The sequence below is a fragment of the Ammospiza nelsoni genome, chromosome 20, assembly GCF_027579445.1.
Source record: "Ammospiza nelsoni isolate bAmmNel1 chromosome 20, bAmmNel1.pri, whole genome shotgun sequence".
NCBI lineage: Eukaryota > Metazoa > Chordata > Aves > Passeriformes > Passerellidae > Ammospiza > Ammospiza nelsoni.
In genome coordinates, this window is record NC_080652.1 from 2,632,686 (window position 1) to 2,650,382 (window position 17,697).

The window sequence follows — 17,697 nt, forward strand, 5'->3', positions numbered from 1 at the left end:
GTGAGAGGTTCTGATGAGACAGGGCTTTTTAATTTAGTTGCAAAAACATAATGCATTTAATTATTTGACAGTGAGAGCAATTAAGCATTGGAACAACATATCAAAGGCTGTGGTGGATTTGTCATCTTTGAAATCCTTAATCCAAGACTTGCTGCCCTTTTAGAAAAGCTGTGGCAATTGAGCCATAAGTTATGGGCTTGCTGCAGGAATCATTGGCACTTTGATGGCCTTTTGCTGTGGGTCATTTCTGATTATCATTAGGGCTCTGCTGGGCCTGCCTCTGCCAGCACCACACACGTGGCACAGCCTAATGAGGGGAATCAGCCTCTTCCCTGCTTGTTCCCAAGGTCACATTGCTGGAGAGCAGTGGCTGGGGCTGCCTGCCTGAACCTGAGTGCTTTTATTGCTTCCTGCTTTTTAGTCCAGCCTTGCATCTGCCTGCATTCCTCTTTCTGCTGGGGTTTTTCAGCTCTTGCTTCACAAGTCCTGTAAAGAAGAGTTCTCTGCAAGTGGGGCAGCACTTAAACCTTACAATCATGGAATGGTTTGGGTTGGAAAGGATCTTAAAGCCCATCCAGTGCCACCCCTGCCATGGCAGGGACACCTCCCACTGTCCCAGGTGCTCCCAGCCCTGTCCAGCCTGGCCTTGGGCACTGCCAGGGATCCAGGGGCAGCCACAGCTGCTCTGGGCACCCCGTGCCAGGGAACAATTCCTCATTCCCAATATCCCATCTAACCCCACTCTTTTTCAGTGTGAAGCCATTCCCTTGTCCTGGCACTCTGTGCCCTTGTGAAGAGTTTCTCTCTTTCTCATAATTCCTTCAGGTACTGTTAGGCCACAATGGGGTCTCCCCAGAGCCTTCTCCTTTCCAGGCTGAGCAATCCCAATTGTCCCAGTCTTTCCTTGTGTTCTGCTGCTTTTTCTCTTGTTTTGCTGGAGCAGCTCTGCCAGCCCTGCCTGCTGCCCCGCTGGATGCAGTGGGATAAACCAGAGGGTAAATCCAGTGTAAAATGGCCCAGCAGAAGCTGCTGCCACCCCAATGCCTGCTGACCCTGTGGCTCAGAAGGAGCAGCAGGGGCTTTGTTTCATTCCTCCATGTGTTTCCTTGTCTCACCAGGCACCTCCTTGCTGGGCTGGGACAGGAAAATGTTTCAGTGAGCTGGACTGAGGGGCCTTGCCCTGACCTTGGCTTCCCTTTGGCACACTTGACACAAAAGGCACATCAAACCAAGCCATGGCTGTTTAAAGAATAAACACAGATGGAAAAAGGAAACACACACATAGTCTGGACCTCTCTGTCTGAGGCTTTTAGGGTACAGAAAATGGAGTTAGACACACAGGAAGGGGATTGTTTCCTAAATTAGAGAAGGAAAACATTGAAGCAACATCAAGAGCTGAGAAATGGCACTCAGGGACATGGCTGAGTGGTGGACTTGGCACTGCTGGCTTTGTGGTTGGACTTGGTGACCTTAAAGGTCTTGTCCAACCTAAATGATTCTCTGTGGAGCTGTAGAGACTCTTCTTTCATAACCAGAGGTGCAGGATTTGACTTTGTCTTGGGTACAGGTTCACATCAGAGCAGGTGTGAGTGACTGTGGTGCCTGGGAGGAGCTGCAGGAACAACTCTAAAATCCCTTTGGTTTGCAGCAGGAGCCTGGAGCCTGGGGGCTGGAACAGCAGCAGCTGGAGTGGGAACAGGGGGTTAAGGGGAGCTTGGACAGCTCAGTGTCAAGGAAGGAGCTGCTTTGGCTGTGCTTGGTGTGTGCTGGGCTAGAGGGGAGCCTTTGCTGAGGCTCAGTGGTGCCAGGTGCTGTCCAAAAGGAAAATCCCTTTCCTTTGCTGCCTGCTCCTCTAGAACAGCTCTGCAGGGTGTTGCTGAGCTTGTTTGGTGTCACAGGGAACAAGTGCTGTGCTTGAGTTGGTTCCTCTTCTCCAGAGGCACCCAGAGCTGTGCAAGCAGAGTCTTCTCCTTGTCACTGCCTCTGTCCTTGCCTGTCACCTGCACAGCCTCCAGCCCTGGGGAGCCACTCAGCCAGGCTGGCAGTGCTTGGGCAAAGCCCCCTGATCTGTGTGCTCCTGCTGGGAATGTGCTCCTCCTGCCCTCAAATAAAAGAGATTTTGGTCAAGAGAAATTAATTCAATTCATTTCTAATTTTTTAAAATTCTTCAATCCAAAAACTCAATTTAACTGCCTTTTTGTTTTCCAGCATGCAAGTAAAGACCCCAAAGATGGGAGAGACAGCAGAGATCAGAAAGAATCCAAGGAGAAGGAGTTTGAGAACATGCTGGACTTCGTGAAGCCGTTGGCGTTGCCCTCTCTCCCGGGCCTTCACCAGTCACTACCTCAGAACCAGAGCTATGTGGCCACCACCAAGGCACAGACAGGTAAAGAGGGAAGGGCTGGAATGCTGGAATCCTGAGCAGCTCCCAACTCCCAAACCTGTGGGGTTGAGAGGGAGATGAGGAGGTTAAAAGTCTGTTAATACCTTTTCACCACTCAGTCTCCTCCAGGGTTCCCTTCCCTTTTTTCTCCTTTTCTTAGAGGAGACACTTTGATCCCTTTTCCTCTGGGATGTTCTGAAGAGGTTTCTATCAGTTCTGTAGGGCTTTGAATATCTCCACAGCTGCTTACCAAGAATTACAGCCTTATAAATAAAATTAATTGGCTTCACAGAAGTTTTTAGCGGTCTCTTCATAAATTCTGGTGAAATTTCATTACCATGGAAGATGAAAAAACACTTCCAAGGAACAGGCTGTGCAAGTGCAAACAATACCAGTGGTGCTGAAGCTGGCAGTTCCTAAAAGAGCCTGCACCGAGCATCCCTGTGCTGTGCACTCACCTCAGTCAGCAGCAGGCAGGGAGCTGCCATGGCTGCTTTGAGTAGAAGGCCAAGAGGGAGACTTAACAAATTAAGACCCAATCAAAGGACTGAAAGGAATCAAACAGACTTCCATAGGAGGTGTGAAATGAGGTGAAGTGGCAAACAGCTCTTTATGTAAGGTGCCTTTTCCCCGTGTGTTCTTCAGTTACTGTCAGATTGCTTCCATTGTCAGTCGGTATTGTTGGCCTTGCAGTCTCAATTTGAGCAATTGGATTCCATTGAGCCTCCTACAACACCAAATGCAGGATAATTTCAGGATTTGATGCTGTGTGTGCTGATGGAGGGGCCATGCAGAGGGCACTGAGGGTTTGGGCAGCCCTGGCATGAAGGTGTCTGTGTGTCTGCACATCCGTGTGTCATCTTCTGCTTCACTTGTAAATAAATCTGTTGGACTGGGAAGTTTTCCCAGGTTTTGCCCTCAGGTGTGATTACATAGAATCACAGAAGGTTTGGGTTGGAAGGGACCTTAAATCTCATCCAGTGCCACTGCTGCCATGGCAGGGACACCTCCCACTGTCCCAGGTGATCCCAGCCCTGTCCAGCCAGTGACCCACAACATGTGAGCACAGGGAGCTCCAACTGCATCCTGGAGTTTCCTTTAAAAATTTGTGCTGATCCTTTTTATTACAATCCTTAGATGTAATATTTTTATACACATGAGAGATCTTTTCACCCCTTTCTGGGAATTCTTGTTTTTTTTTCTTTTTTTTTTTTTTTTTTTTTTTACCATTGCTGCATGTGCCTTTAAATAAATCTTTACTGCACGAGACTTAATTTGATTAAAAAAACTTTTAACAGAATTGCCATGAAAAAGTCACATTTAGCAGTTGTTTTGCAGCCTGTTGAAGATTTTATTTCTGGCCTTGGGCACTGCCAGGGATCCAGGGGCAGCCACAGCTGCTCTGGGCACCCTGTGCCAGGGCCTGCCCACCCTCACAGGGAACAATTCCCAATTCCCAATATCCCATCCAGCCCTGCCCTCTGGCAGTGGGAGCCATTCCCTGTGTCCTGGCACTCCAGGCCCTTGTCCCCAGTCCCTCTCCCATGCTCTCTGTCCCTTCTTTTCCTTCCTGAGCAAACTTTGGGTTCCCTCTGCTCCTCTCTTGCAGCTGCTGCAGTATCTCGGAAGAAAAAGCGGAGAATGGGAACCTATAGCCTGGTTCCCAAGAAAAAGACCAAAGTGTTAAAACAGAGAACAATGATAGAGATGTTCAAGAGCATAACTCATTCCTCTGTGGGTGCCAAGGTAAGGGCAGCACTGAGCTCACTGCACATGTTTGTTGTCACTTCCATGTCCCTTGTTTTGGACACCAAACCCATGTGGAGGTGCAGGGGTGTCCTGGCTTGTTGGGATCAACATTTTCCCTTCTGAGTCTCCTCTTCCCTCTGGCAGCAGCTTCCTTGCTGCTTTGGGAATGACTGTTCCAGAGGGGCTGTTCAGGTACCAGCTGCTAAACAAACCTTTTCCAATGAATGTTCCCCTTCTGTCCTGTGAATCCTGGGCAACTGGAGAGATTTGAAGCAGGCCCCTTTTGTTTTGGTCCTCAAGGTCTCATGTTGCTGCCTGAGGCTGTACAGAAAAACACTTGGTTACTTTTAAAAGTTTAGATATGGACTCATTCCTGATGAAATTCTGCTTTTGCTGCGAGCTGTGCCCTGAAGTTTTGGGCTTAGAATTCAAGGAGAACAGTGCTGGGATTTCAAGGAGTGATATGAAAATCCCAATGTGATGTTACTTCCCTTTCCATTCCCTGGAAACCTTCCTGCATCCCTCCATGCTGGAATGGGGTTCTCCTCCCCTAACCATGTGAGTCTGCAATGACTCCTCGTGGTCCCCAGGTCCAGCAGGGTGAGGTGACAATGGCAAGAGCTCTGCATGGACACAGAGCCAGCTTTAGACTCCAAGCACAAAGGGGAATCTGGGATGGATCTCAGGAATTGATGTTGTGTCTCGTGTGATTGGGTGACCTGCAGAGTGACAAGGAGCTGGGGGATGGCAGCCCCCACGTGAACGGAGAGAGCATAGATGTGGACTCTGAGGAGGAGGACTCGGATGATTTGGAAGAGGAAGATGATCATGGAGCAGATCAGGCAGCCATGTTCCCTGGGGATGACAACAGGACCTCCAAGGACAGCGCGTCCGACGCGGACAACGCCAGGAAGGTGATTCCTGTGCCCTGCTGGGGCTGGGGAGCAGCATGGGGTGGCAGGGCCCGCAGGGGCATGGATTGAAGCAATTTCTAGGGGTTTTCACCTGCAAGATGGCAGCAATGGTAGAAAGGCCCTTTGTGACCATTTCCCATTGCACCTGTGAGGGTCTCCCCACCTCCCCCCCAGTTCCAGCCCTACACAGTTCTGGGATCCACTCTGCAGAACCCCAGCCATGGGGTTCTGGGATTTCCTGAACCAATAGGAAACATCTTCTCAGCCTTTCTTGGGAAAGCACTAAAATAATCCAATTGCTTTTTTTCCCCCCAAATTTTGATACACAGTACAGGCATGAGGCTGGTTTGGGATTATCAAAGAAGTTGAAATTTAGTTGGAAAACTTTATTCTGGAGTGGATTTTTTTTTTTCCCTCTACCCTCCCCACGGATGTTCCATGATGTGGTTGCAGCTCACTGGGCTCAGTGCATGTGCAGCTTGGGGCTGGGGTGCTCTGGTGTGTGTGGGCACAGCAGGATGGTGGGGGATGCTCTGCTGGGATCACCAGGGGTGTGGGGGATGCTCTGTTTGGGAGACCCGACCTGACTGACCCATTCTGTTCCTGGGCAAATGGTGGCTGCAGATCGATGATGGCGAGTCTGAGGAAGAGCAAGAGTCTGTAGAATCAGGGGAGGAGGAGGAGGATGGAGACGAGTCTGACTTGGTAAGCTGGGCTGCTAAATGTGTTTTTCAGCCCGTGGCCTGTTGATAATAATTTTTCCCCTTTGCACTGCTGCCAGAAAGAGAGAGAGAGAGAGCAAAGCCAAAGCGGTGCAGTTTCAAGTCTCCTTGACAAAACTCATTCTCTGAAACCACCCACACACCGAGTATTGTTTTCCACAAGGTGCTTAACCCTGATCCGTGGCACATTTAATTACATTCTGATGCTAACTAATGGGCTTTTGTTGTTTTCAATGAGGTGTTGACTGCTTTTAATAATTTGAATGTTAGCAGAGGTGTTTAAGGGTGCCCGAGTTCCTCAGATGCACTGTTGGCACCGGGTAGGAGCAGCAAAGCTTTCTCTCCAACCCCAACATCTGCTGGCGTGGGGTTGTTCCCAGATCCACTGGCCCAGCCCACAGCCTAAATTCAATGTTCCTGGTGAGCAGCTCCTAGCAGGGAGACAAACAGCATCAGACAGACAGGCACTCTCCCTGGGACCTTGGTCGTACAGCACCAGGTCAGGACTTTCAGCAGCTGCTGGGGATTTCTACTTTTTTATTTTTAGATGGTTGGTGAAGAGAACCTGGTGATTTTTAAATTTAGGTTGTTCGTTGAATGTCTCTGCCTGCCTCCTTCCCCTTTCCTTAAAAACTGTCCTTCCACAGCCTCTCAGGCTGAGGAGCCAGCATTTCAGACACCCAGCTCTTCAGAAAGAGTTGAGGAAATTCTTGATGTGTTGAGCTGGAGGTGGAATCATGCTCACAAAACACACCAAGGGAATCCCTGGAGCTGTTCAGGGTCTTGTTCCCCACATTCTGACCCTGCAGCAGCCCAGGAGGAGCAGGGGCTGGCTGGGCAGCCTGGTTCTGGTTTGGGTGGCTCAGGCCAGTCTGTTGTCCATGGCTTGGGCTGGGACTCACACCCAAACTCCCAGGTGGGATCTTCATGTCATGGACAGAGGTTGGAGCTCTGCTGGGTCACTGAGCTCCCAGGCAGGACTGGCTCACACACAAACCTCTCCCCACGAGCAGAGTGATGCAGTTGGGGTAAAGCTGAGCCCACACTCAGGGGTTTTGGGGCAGCACAGACACCCTGGAGAGCCAGGGCTCAGCTCCACGTGTTCCCTCACTGGGACAGCAGGGCCTGGCACAGCTGCCTGTGGAGGCAGAGCCTGATCCAGCTGCTGGTAGTGGTACCAGGAGGTTTTCCAAGGCTTTGCTGGCAGCTGGATAAGCATCAGGAGCTGACAGTTTCAGTCTGAACATGAATTTTATGATTGATGCATTGAACCTTGGCAGGGTTGGGGTGCCTGATTCCTGTTCTGTTGTTGACTTTGAAACCCCACCACAGACAACTGAATTTTTTGAAACCAAAACCCAAAGTCTGTTGAGATTCATACGTGTGGCTGAGTATTTGCTGCATGACTGGTCTGTGCTGTGCCTGGCTCAGGGGCTGCTCTGGGGCTCAGTTCCCCTGGGTCCACTCCAGCCCTGCCAGGTGGCCCTTCAAGTGCAAAGTGTTTTTTTTGTGGAGAAACATGAATATTTGAGTTTGAAAACCCAACTGCCAGAGCTCAAGAAGCGTTGGGACAGCCCTCTGAGGGACAGGGTGAGGTGTTTGTGCAGGACCAGTGTCACAGGGCTTGCAAGGGTTGCAGGATGAAGAGAGAGACGAGAATGTGGACCTCATGTTTAGAAGGTTTGATTTATTATTTTATGATATATATTACATTATGACTGTACTAAAAAGAAGGAAATGTTCTCAGAAGGCTAGCTAAGCTAAGAATAGAAAAGGAATGAATAACAAAGGAGCTCTCTCTGATTCTGTCCCAGAGAGAGCTCGGTCCTTGATTGGCCATTAACTATACACATCTAACATGGGCTAATCACAGATGCACTTGTTGCATTCTACAGCAGCAGATAACCATTGTTTGCATTCTTTTTCTGGAGCCTCAGCTTCCTAGAAGACAAAATCATAAAAGATTTTTATGAAAAGATACCTGTGACAGACCAGGAGCTGGACTTGGTGCTCTTTGTGGCTCCCTTAGCACTCAGGATATTCTGTGATTGTACAATGATTTTTTGGGAGAAGCTGGAAGTGTGCATGTGCCTGCCCACCTGCAGTGCTGCTCATGAGCGTGGTGTGAGGGCCTCCATGGAAGAGAAAGTGCAGCCTGGCCTGCTGAGCTGACAGGAAATCCACCCCCACGTGTGCCTGGGTTTCCTTTGCAGTGCTATAAAGGCACCTTAGCAGCCCTTGGTTTCAGAGCCCTGCTGGAGCTGGGTGAGGGCTGTTCCACGGAGGGACCCTGGTGCCACCATGCCTGACGTGCACGTGGCCTCTCTGCTTCCCCAGAGCTCCGAGTCCAGCGTCAAGAAGAAGCTGCTGAAGAGGAAAGGGAAGACAGACAGTCCATGGCTGAAACCCACCCGCAAGAGGAGGCGGAGGAATAAAAAGAAACAAGGAGGTGTGCTAGGTAATGGATGGGGGTTTGTTCCTAAATTCCACCCCAGGGAAGGACCTGAGGCCTGGGCTCACCCTTCCTTCTCAAGGCTGGGCCATGTGATGAGCCAGGCTGTGAATTGCCCCTCACTGGAAGGGGCTGCTGGTGTCACTGTCACAGCAGAACTCGTGGCTTTGTCCTTGGAATGCTGGAGGAGCTTTATTTTGTTCATCAATCCCTTTATTTTGGAGTATCCAAAAAAAGACCTCGTGGGGCTTACAAAAAGGTGGAAGAGGAATTTTATATGGGGAGATAGTGACAGGACAAGGGGGAATGGCTTCAGACTGAAAGACAGGAAATTGATGTTATCTATTCAGGAGGAATAGATAATATTAGATAATTAATAATAATTAGTTAATTAATAATATAGATAATAGGAATATTGTTCCCTGTGAGGGTGGGCAGGCCCTGGCACAGGGTGCCCAGAGCAGCTGTGGCTGCCCCTGGATCCCTGGCAGTGCCCAAGGCCAGGCTGGGCAGGGCTGGGAGCAGCCTGGGACAGTGGAAGGTGTCCCTGCCATGGCAGAGTTTGGAAAGGGATGAGCTTTAAGGTCCCTTCCCACCCAAAGCAGTCTGGGGTTGTGTGACCTGTCAACGTGGACTCCTGTCCCATGAGCTCCAGGGAGGATGTTTGCATGCAGAAGGAAAGAAAGAACCACCCTGCAGTGGTGCTGCATTGTTTTTGTGTGGGTGCTTGTGCAGCTGAATGGAATGTGCAGCTTGGCTTTGCTCCTTGTGGAAGAACCACAAGGAAGGAGCTGCCTCGGGCCCATCCCAAGTGTGGGTGTTGTTCAAGGTCCCTCTTGTTTGTCCTGAGTCACTGAACACCAAAAAATATCTCAGTGAGCTCTGTTGAGAGGGGAGAGGTGAGGAGAGGCCAGATGTGATGCTTCTTCTTTGGGAAAGGTAACAACAACATGGGAGAGATAAGGTGGAAATGCAGCTGTGCCTTCAGCCTCATTGCTGGGGTGTCATACATCCACTGCCACCAAAGCAGTGAATAAGAATTTATTTTTATTCTTCTGGGTTTGCTAATTCAGGGCAAAAAGGTCATTTTTGTATCAGCAGCTTTTTGGTACTTGTGAGTGAATTGACCATTTTTCAGCCCCTGCTCTGTGCCTGGGCTCTGTCACTCACCTGGCTCCCTCCTCTTCCTCCCAGGATGCCACAGGGACCCTTGATCCCTGTCACAGCAAATACCTAATTCTGCATTTCACTGCAGGCTGGTTTTCTGTCCCTTCAGCTGGTCTGGAAGGGCACCCAAACCCTCTTGGCCAAGCTGGACTGGCAGAAGCCAAGCAGGAGAGAAAGTGAAGCCAAGGGAGTGCAGACACTCAGTTCCCTCTCCCACAGTCCCTCCCCAGCAAAGCTCTGCTCACTTGGAGGCACAACTTGACTTTTTTGTGTTTCCCCTCCCACTCACCTGTCTCATCCTCCTCCTGAGGTGCAGTTGGCCCTGCCTGGCCAGTGTGTACCAGGCTGGGGGCAGGAGGGTGCTCCAGCCATGGGTCATCCCTTCCTTGTGCCCTTGCTGAGGCTGAACCCATCTCATTTATTCCCTTTTCTCGTTCCCTGCCTGGCTGGAGGTGGCACTCAGTGTGAGCAGAGCAGTGCCCAGCCATGCCCAGATGTTGGTGGCACATTCCCTGTGCTCTGCCCTCGTGGTTCCCACGGGCTTGGGGTGGCTGTTCCTGTGGGGTTTTTGTGAATCCCCTGTTCCCATCCAGGTGCTGAAGCCTATAAAGCCTCGCTGGGCAGCAGGGAGGGCCCCAGCCAGGAGAACAGCATGGAGTACATGGAGGTGTCCCTGGATTCCCTGGACCTCCGGGTGAAGGGGATCCTCTCCTCACCTGCGGCGGGTGAGTGCTGGGCTGGGCTGGGCTGGGGTCGAGGTTGGGTTTGGGGTTGGGATTGGGGCTGGGTTTGGGGTCAGGGCTCGTTTTGTGTCTGGGTTTGGGGTCTGGTTTGAATTTGAATGTGGGACCAGGTTTGGGGTTGGGACTGTGTTTGGGGGTGAGGTTTGGGGGTCGGGTTTGGGGTCGGGTTTGGATTTGGGGTCGGGTTTGGATTTGGGGTCGGGTTTGGGGTCCCTTTGTTCCGAGGGTGGCGCCGTTCGGGGCCCCGGCTGCCCCCTGGCGGCCACAGAGCGCGGAGAGCGACGGGAACGGGGCGGGAGCGGGATTAGGGATCAGGGTGGGATGGGGGTTAGCGATTAGGGATGGAGATAGGATGGGATGGGGATTAGGAATCATGATGGGATGGGGATTAGGGATTGGGCATTAGGGATCGAGATGGAATGGGGGTTAGAGATCGGGATGGGAATTAGGGATCGAGATGAGGGGGAGGATAGGGCTGGAGCGGGGATGAGTGTTGGGATAAGGATGGGGATGAGGATAGGGATGAGGATAGATATGGGGCTGGGTTGGGGATAAGAATGGATATGGGGCTGGGTCGGGGATGAAGATGGATATAAGCCTGGGTTGGGGATGAGGATGGATATGGGGCTGGATTGGGGGTGAGGATGAGGATGGATATGGAGCTGGGTTGGGGGTGAGGATGAGGATGGATATGGAGCTGGGTTGGGGATGAGGATGGATATGGGGCTGGGTTGGGGGTGAGGATGAGGATGGATATGGGGCTGGGTTGGGGGTGAGGATGAGGATGGATATGGAGCTGGGTTGGGGGTGAGGATGAGGATGGATATGGGGCTGGGTTAGGGGTAAGGATGGATATGGAGCTGGGTTAGGGGTAAGGATGGATATGGGGCTGGGTTGGGGATGAGGATGAGGGCAGGGATGGGGCTGAGGTAGGAATGCAGCTGGGATGAGAATGAGGAGGAGATGGGAATTGGGCTGGGCTGGGGGTGAGCATGAGGATAGGGGTGGGGCTGGGATGGGGATGAGAGTAGAGATGGGGCTGGGATAGAAGTAGGGATGGATTTGGATGTGGGTGAGGATAGGGAGGGTGCTGGGATGGAGTGAGGCTGTAGATGGGATCCCAGTTCCAGTGAGGCACGTTAGCTCAGGAATACTCTCACCAAAGGTCCCAGGTACTGCCCCAGCCCTCCTGTCCCGCTCAGCAGCTCCCTCCATTCCCTGAAATGTGCTGATTCAGCATCCCCCCAGAACTGCTGCCATTGGATTTCCTCAGGAATGGCTCATTCAGCCCTGGGAAGGGAAGGGAAGGGGCTGTGCTGGGCCCTGGGTGCTGAGCCCCAGCTGCTGCTCCCAGTGCTGAACTCTCCTCACATCCAGCATCCCCTGGCTGGATCTGCCTGTCTGTCCCCACTGCTCCCTCAAAGCTTGTCTGGCTCCTTTGATAGAGGCACTTCAAAGAGAGGGTGGGAGCCTTCCCCACCAAGGGAGGGTCAGGAGGGATGAGGGATGCTTTCACCACAGCCTCTGGATGTCAAACAGATTAGGGAAGTGACAGCTCAGAAGGAGGAATGAGCTTTGTGATTTGTGCTCCCAGAGAAAACTCTTAAACCTTTAAGATCTTGACAGAATTTTACATGAAAACAGCAAGGACTTTCCCTGGACTTGTGTGTCTTGAAATATCCCTTTGCTAGGCTTGGGCTTGCAACTTGTTGGCTGAAGGAATTCCTGATGGGATGAAATGGGTTTGTGCTCAGCTGGCAGGGTCAGAGGCACAGGCAGGGAGCTCTGGGGGAAGCTGAGGAGGAATCTCCCCCAGGGATGAAGTGAAATCTGCAAAACCTCACAGCAAGAGAGCTCTCCATTCCCATTCCAAAGCTTGAAAAATAGCAGCAAGCTTCCTTCTCAGTGTGAGTCAATCCATAGCAGTGGGCAGGGAAAGCTTGGGATGAAAGCTTGGGATGAAGGCTTCAGGGTGAAGCATCCCCAAGGCCAAAGGATTCTGTGCTGCAAACATTGCAGAAATGATTTGGTGCTGGTCTGGAAGAGGGGGGTAGGACTGGAATCATCCCCCTTGTCACTAGGCCAGTTTGGCAATCCTGGGTAACCCAGTGATTGATTTCAATCCAGAGGAACTACAGGAATATTCCCACAGTGATCCCCCTCCAAAGCCCTCATCCACCTTTCCACAGGTTTGTAAGTGTTCAACATCTCAGAGGAGATGAGGAAAAGAACATTGGAGCATCTTGCTGCTTTCTTTTCCCTGGTTTGTTCTCTTTCCAAAATAAATAATTTGTGGTTGGCTGACACCAAACAGTCCCAGGAATTTTGTTTTCCCATCTGTGTAATAAGCCTTTGCAAATAGGAGTTTGTGCTTTCCTGATCATCTCTATTTATCACTCCACTGCCTATTCAAATTTCCAGCTCTGGGTGGTTTCCTGCAAATTTCCTGGTGCCAGAGCCCAGTGTTGTGGGGAGGAGAGAGAGGCTGATAAAACTCTGCATCTCATTGCCTAGCCTTTCTGGGGCTTTCTCAGAGTAAACTGATCTTAACTTATCACTCTTGATTTCAGCACAGCCAGCTGAGCGTGGCTGGGCTTGGAAAAGTGCAGGAGGCTTTTGCAAACTCCAGCTGGGGTGAAAGGGTCTCTTTTACAGGGTGCTGCTAAAGCCTGGAGAGCATTTCAGAACATGGAATGGGAAGGTGTCACAGGGTGTTGGCGGAATGAATCCTTTCTCCTGGCAGAGAACTGGAGTTAACTCCCTGGTTTTCTGTGCCCCAGGTCTCTCCAATGGCCCTGAAGCCATGGAAGTGGATGGTCTGCAGGAGGTGCCCCTGTGCAGCTGTCGGATGGAAACCCCCAAAAGCAGAGAGATCACCACCCTAGCCAACAACCAGTGCATGGCCACAGAGAGCGTGGACAACGAGGTAGGAGCCTGTCCTTTAGCTCCCCACAGCCTTTCCTGCTGAGGACAAGGCCAGACAGGGTGCCAGGCTGTGCCAGGAGCACGTGTGGGGTCACCCAGGGGCTCTGGGCCTAGGCTGGGACCCACTGGTGTGAGGAGTGGCAGGGCCTGTGTCCCCCAGCACTCTGTGCCTGTCCCAGCCCTGGGTGAGGCCACTGGGGAGGGAGCAGCTCTGAGCCTGCACTGGGAGAGGCTCTGGGTGCCTCTCCTGGGCTTGTCCTGGCCTGTGAGGCTGGATGGGGTTGATGTAACATTCACAACCCAGGCTCAGGTACAGGAACCTGCAGCAGAGGGAGAAAATGCACTCAAGGATTGGAGCTGCTTTCCCTTGACTGTGCAGAACTGCTGCAAAGCTTTCTGTGGTCGGGTGTTGAGTTCAGGAGCTTGGCATGGCTCTGCTGCCCCAGCCTTTCTCTGTCCTCCTCTCTTTCTGTCCCAAAGCTTCCACCCAGGTCTGACAGGGATTGCACTCGATGCCTTTGGGTCACAGCCAGGCTGCTTGGGCTCTGCTGGTTCCAGAAGTGTGGAAGGGAGTGGCAGAAGTGACTCTATTCCACAATCTGGAAAGGGAGAACTGCAGGACAGGAATGCTCTTGATGGATTCTCCTTTCAGTGGGTTTCTCTTCAGCTTCAGCCTCACTGCAGCACTGTCACACTCACCACTGGTAGCACAAGGAGTGAGAGTACCCCTAGTTCTCCTCTAGGATCCCAGGAGAAGGGTGGATGGAGGGACAAAGGGATAATCAGGTTTGTAGACCAGCTCTGCTTCTGTTAGTATGTGCTGGTACCTGCAGAGAGAGGAATTTCCAAAGAGTGGCAAAATTGATTCATTAAAGAGAAAATGTCCTGGGAGACTCATCAGAGAGAGGGGGGACCCCAGGGTTTCTAAACAAACACAAGGTGTGTGAAGGAATTGCTGCTCCTGGCTATGGTGAGTTGACAGTTCTGTCCCTGGATAAATCACAGGGAGGAATAGCAAAGGCCATGCTTTATGTTAGATTCTTTTTGATAATGGGATAAGTGACTCAGAGATGTTAGAGGAATATTATATGTGTGAATAGTGGCTTCTCCAGACTGTCATGTCCTTGGAGAGTGTTATAAATAGTCATGAGCACCCTGCTGCACTCTCTAATGGTTGGAAAATAGCAATTAATCATGTTGAACTTGTTCTAGAGTTTCTAACAAATAATAAAGTGTGGCATAAAAGCTCAGGGTCTTCCTCACATGGGTAATGCAGCTTTCCACCTGTCAGTGGAATTTCCTCAGCTCAGTGAAATTCCTCCTCAGGAAAGGATCCATGGTCCCCTTGTGCCACCCTGCAGCCCCTGGGCTCAGGGTGGGGACAGGGATCAGTCTGGCCAAGGTGTCCCAACCACAGGAAATCTCTGCAGCTCGAATTTGGGAAAGCTGAACTGGAGATGCTGAGGTGAATGATGAGCCTGGGATAAAATCCATTCTCTTTTCCCACAGGAGTGTTGTGTCTGCAGGAGTGGAATTTAAAAAATCAGAGAGGAAGTTTAGTTTGGTTGAGAAAAAGCAGCAAATCCTTGGCTGGAGCAGAGGGACAGTGTGTGGCACTGAGTCCCTGACTGACTCTGTCATGAGCTCAATAAATTCTCCACCTTCCCTCCAAGGGACCCTTCCTTGGAGCAGCCTTTCACCTTGATATTCCTAGTTTATAATTCTCCTTTGCCAGGTGTTTGGGGAAAGCAAGATTATTATCAAGAGGAGCTTGAAACAGACACAAGGAGTGTCCTGTCATGCTGGCAGGTGACTGTGGTGGCTGTAGGAGGTGCTGCTCCCTCTTGGAGCAGCAGATCAAGGAGCACTGGCTGGGGACAGGGAACCCCAGCTCTGGAACCTGCTGCCAGTAACAGGACAAGGTGGGGCAGGAGAAGGCTTGGAGTGATAGGAAAAGGGGATGGCTTCAAGCTGAAGGAGGACAGGTGAAGACTGGGAAGGAATTGTTCCCTATGAGGGTGCTGAGGCCCTGGCACAGGTGCCCAGAGCAGCCCCTGGATCCCTGGCAGTGCCCAAGGCCAGGCTGGACAGGGCTGGGAGCAGCCTGGGACAGTGGAAGGTGTGGAAGGGGTGGAATGGGATGAGCTTTAAGGTCCCTTCCAACCCAAACCATTCCAGGATTCTATGATCCTGTGATTTTTAAACCCAGAGCTGTAGATTGGTGAAATCCTTTGGAAAACCCGCTCCAAACATGACTTTAGCTGAGCTCTCATGAAAGCCTGGCTCTTCATCCCTGTGGTCTGGGCAGGGGCCAGTGCTGGAAGCAGTACAGACGATAACTTCACTGGCAATGAGGAGCAATTATTTTCCCCTCTATCTTCCTGTGCCTGGGAGTTTTGAGCAGTAACAAGATTTAGTGTGCATGGTCTCCTTCTCTTGGTCACTGACACCCGCTCTTCCTGGCAAGAGGAGAGTGTGTGTTGTGTGAGTCAGGCCCCTGGGACTGCCCCTTCTGCTGCTTGGCTGTTGCCTATTTCCAGTTATCATTTTGTTGTTGCTGTTGTTGTTGTTGCAAGGAACAAATGACTCGGGGTGCACATGCATGTTAGTTAGTAAATGATGCATTCCTTCCTGAGAGCAGCTTTCACAGCTTCCTGCTGCACTGCTAATGCTCTCTGGCACACAGCTGAATCCCTGTGAAAAAGCCAGGCCTCCTCGAGGAGCAGTGTGCAAAAATCTTCCTCTGCACAAGCACAGGGAGTGGTGTGGTCTGCAGTAATTTCATTGCCTTTAATTTCTCCTGTTCCAGCTGGGCCGATGCACAAACAGTGTGGTTAAGTATGAACTGATGCGCCCGTCTAACAAAGTCCAGCTTTTGGTGCTGTGTGAGGACCATAGAGGGAGGATGGTGAAACACCAGTGTTGCCCTGGCTGTGGATACTTTTGCACTGCAGTAAGTTCGTGCTCTCAATCCAGGGAAGGGGGTACCTGTTGCAACAGCTGGAAGCTGAAGGTGGAGATGGTCCCTAAAGGGGTGTCCTGACTTCCCGGCATCAGCCCCACCTCGTTCCACAGCACGTCAGGAGGTGTTTTCAATAGGAGTGTGTGTGAGGGCAGCTGAAATCATCACCTTGATCTTCCTGGAGACCCCCAAGGGGTGTTACCAAAGAGATTTCACAAGCTGGAAGTCTTGCCTTTGGAATTTCTTTGGAACAAGGGTTTGTTGTTTTTCTTTGTGTACAGATCAATCACATCCAAAAAAATGTCTTTAGCTTGGTTTGTAAATGAAGCTGTGCCCCCACCTCTGTGTGCCCTCAGGATGGGGATCCTGAGTGATGGCACTGGACCAAAGCAGTGTTGGAGATCTCAATTAGGTTAAATATTAGGAAGATTAAATATTAGGAAGGAATTCTCCCCTGTGAGGGTGGCACAGGGTGCCCAGAGCAGCTGTGGCTGCCTCTGGATCTCTGGAAGTGTCCAAGGCCAGGCTGGACAGGGTACCCAGAGCAGCCTGGCACAGTGGAAGGTGTCCCTGCCCATGGCAGGGGGGTGGAACCACATGAGATTCAAGGTTCCTTCCAACTCAAACCACTCTGTGATCTCCTGCTGCTTCTTCCACCTGTGCCACCGAGGCTTTTAAGGGACTTGCTGCAGTCCTTTGGTGGCCAGTGTCCTGCTTTGCCTGTGGATAAAGCTGAAAGGCACCAACTGAGGCCTCATGGAGTGATGATGAGGCTTAATTGTGTGATGCTGGTATTCTTCAAGATGACTCAAGGAAAGATGCTGCAGTTGTCTCAAGCATTATTGTAGTAAGTGGAGCCATCCTGGGTTTTCTTGCTGAGTCAAAGATCATTTAGGAGATAAAACCCTCAAAACCCTTCAAGGCATTTGCAAAGCTGAAATAGAGTTAATTAGATTGCTTGGGAGGACTGGATTCAGGAGAAGAGGGGGTTTGGCTGGCCTTTCCTTGCACTCTCTTCCATCTCTCAGTGCTGTGTGCTGGTGCACAGAGGTGAGCCTGGAGTGTTTGTCTGTGCCACCATCACAACCCAGAGCACAGCAGGGCTTCAGGCAGCGCTGGCACCACAGGCAGGGAGCTCTGGGCTCCTGCACAGCAGTCGCAGGGACTTTGCTAGAAAGGGAAGATAATTTTAGGAGGAATTGTCCAGTTTGTTGCATGAGCAGTGAGCTTGTTTGGGTTAATTAGGCTGGTCCAGGCAGAAGAGTGACATCATTTGGGTTACAGTGGGGTCAGTGACAGATTGATGCAGGTTCTTGCATGGTTTGTGTACAGCTGTGTTTCAGGTAGTTTTAGTGCTGGCTCAGCACAGGTCTGAAGGTTTCTCTTCCAGTTTTGGGGGCGTCCTTACAGTGCACTGGCACTTCTAGAGACACAAGCGAGAACTTCAAGCCTTAGAGGGAAGAGCTGGAAATTGGGACTTCTTTGTTCTGTTTCCCAAACACAATTCCAAATCTTGCTCTGCAGTCTTTAACCAAGTGAGTTTTTCCCCCTTTACCTTGGTTTTGTTCTCTTCTAAAGAAGTGGCAGTGCTTGCTTTACTGTACTGGACGCAGCAGGGCCGAGAGAGGTGGTGAGGAGTGGCATGGAGCGTGTGAAGGGGTGAGCCACGGGCCCAGCAGG

The 17,697-nt window shown here is 51.2% G+C and overlaps 1 protein-coding gene across 4 annotated transcripts in view; it reads left to right on the forward strand.

Annotated features, from left to right (window-relative positions):
* LOC132082216 (histone-lysine N-methyltransferase EHMT1-like) overlaps positions 1-17,697 on the forward strand; it is a 123,513-nt gene that overhangs the window by 76,016 nt on the left and 29,800 nt on the right. For all 4 annotated transcript variants that reach the window (XM_059486383.1, XM_059486384.1, XM_059486381.1 and 1 more), the window contains 8 exons: positions 2,209-2,386; positions 3,993-4,129; positions 4,858-5,046; positions 5,671-5,751; positions 8,106-8,226; positions 9,981-10,112; positions 12,911-13,056; positions 15,865-16,008. In XM_059486383.1, the coding sequence (XP_059342366.1) occupies positions 2,209-2,386; positions 3,993-4,129; positions 4,858-5,046; positions 5,671-5,751; positions 8,106-8,226; positions 9,981-10,112; positions 12,911-13,056; positions 15,865-16,008 (1,128 nt within the window). The remainder of the gene's footprint in view (positions 1-2,208; positions 2,387-3,992; positions 4,130-4,857; positions 5,047-5,670; positions 5,752-8,105; positions 8,227-9,980; positions 10,113-12,910; positions 13,057-15,864; positions 16,009-17,697) is intronic.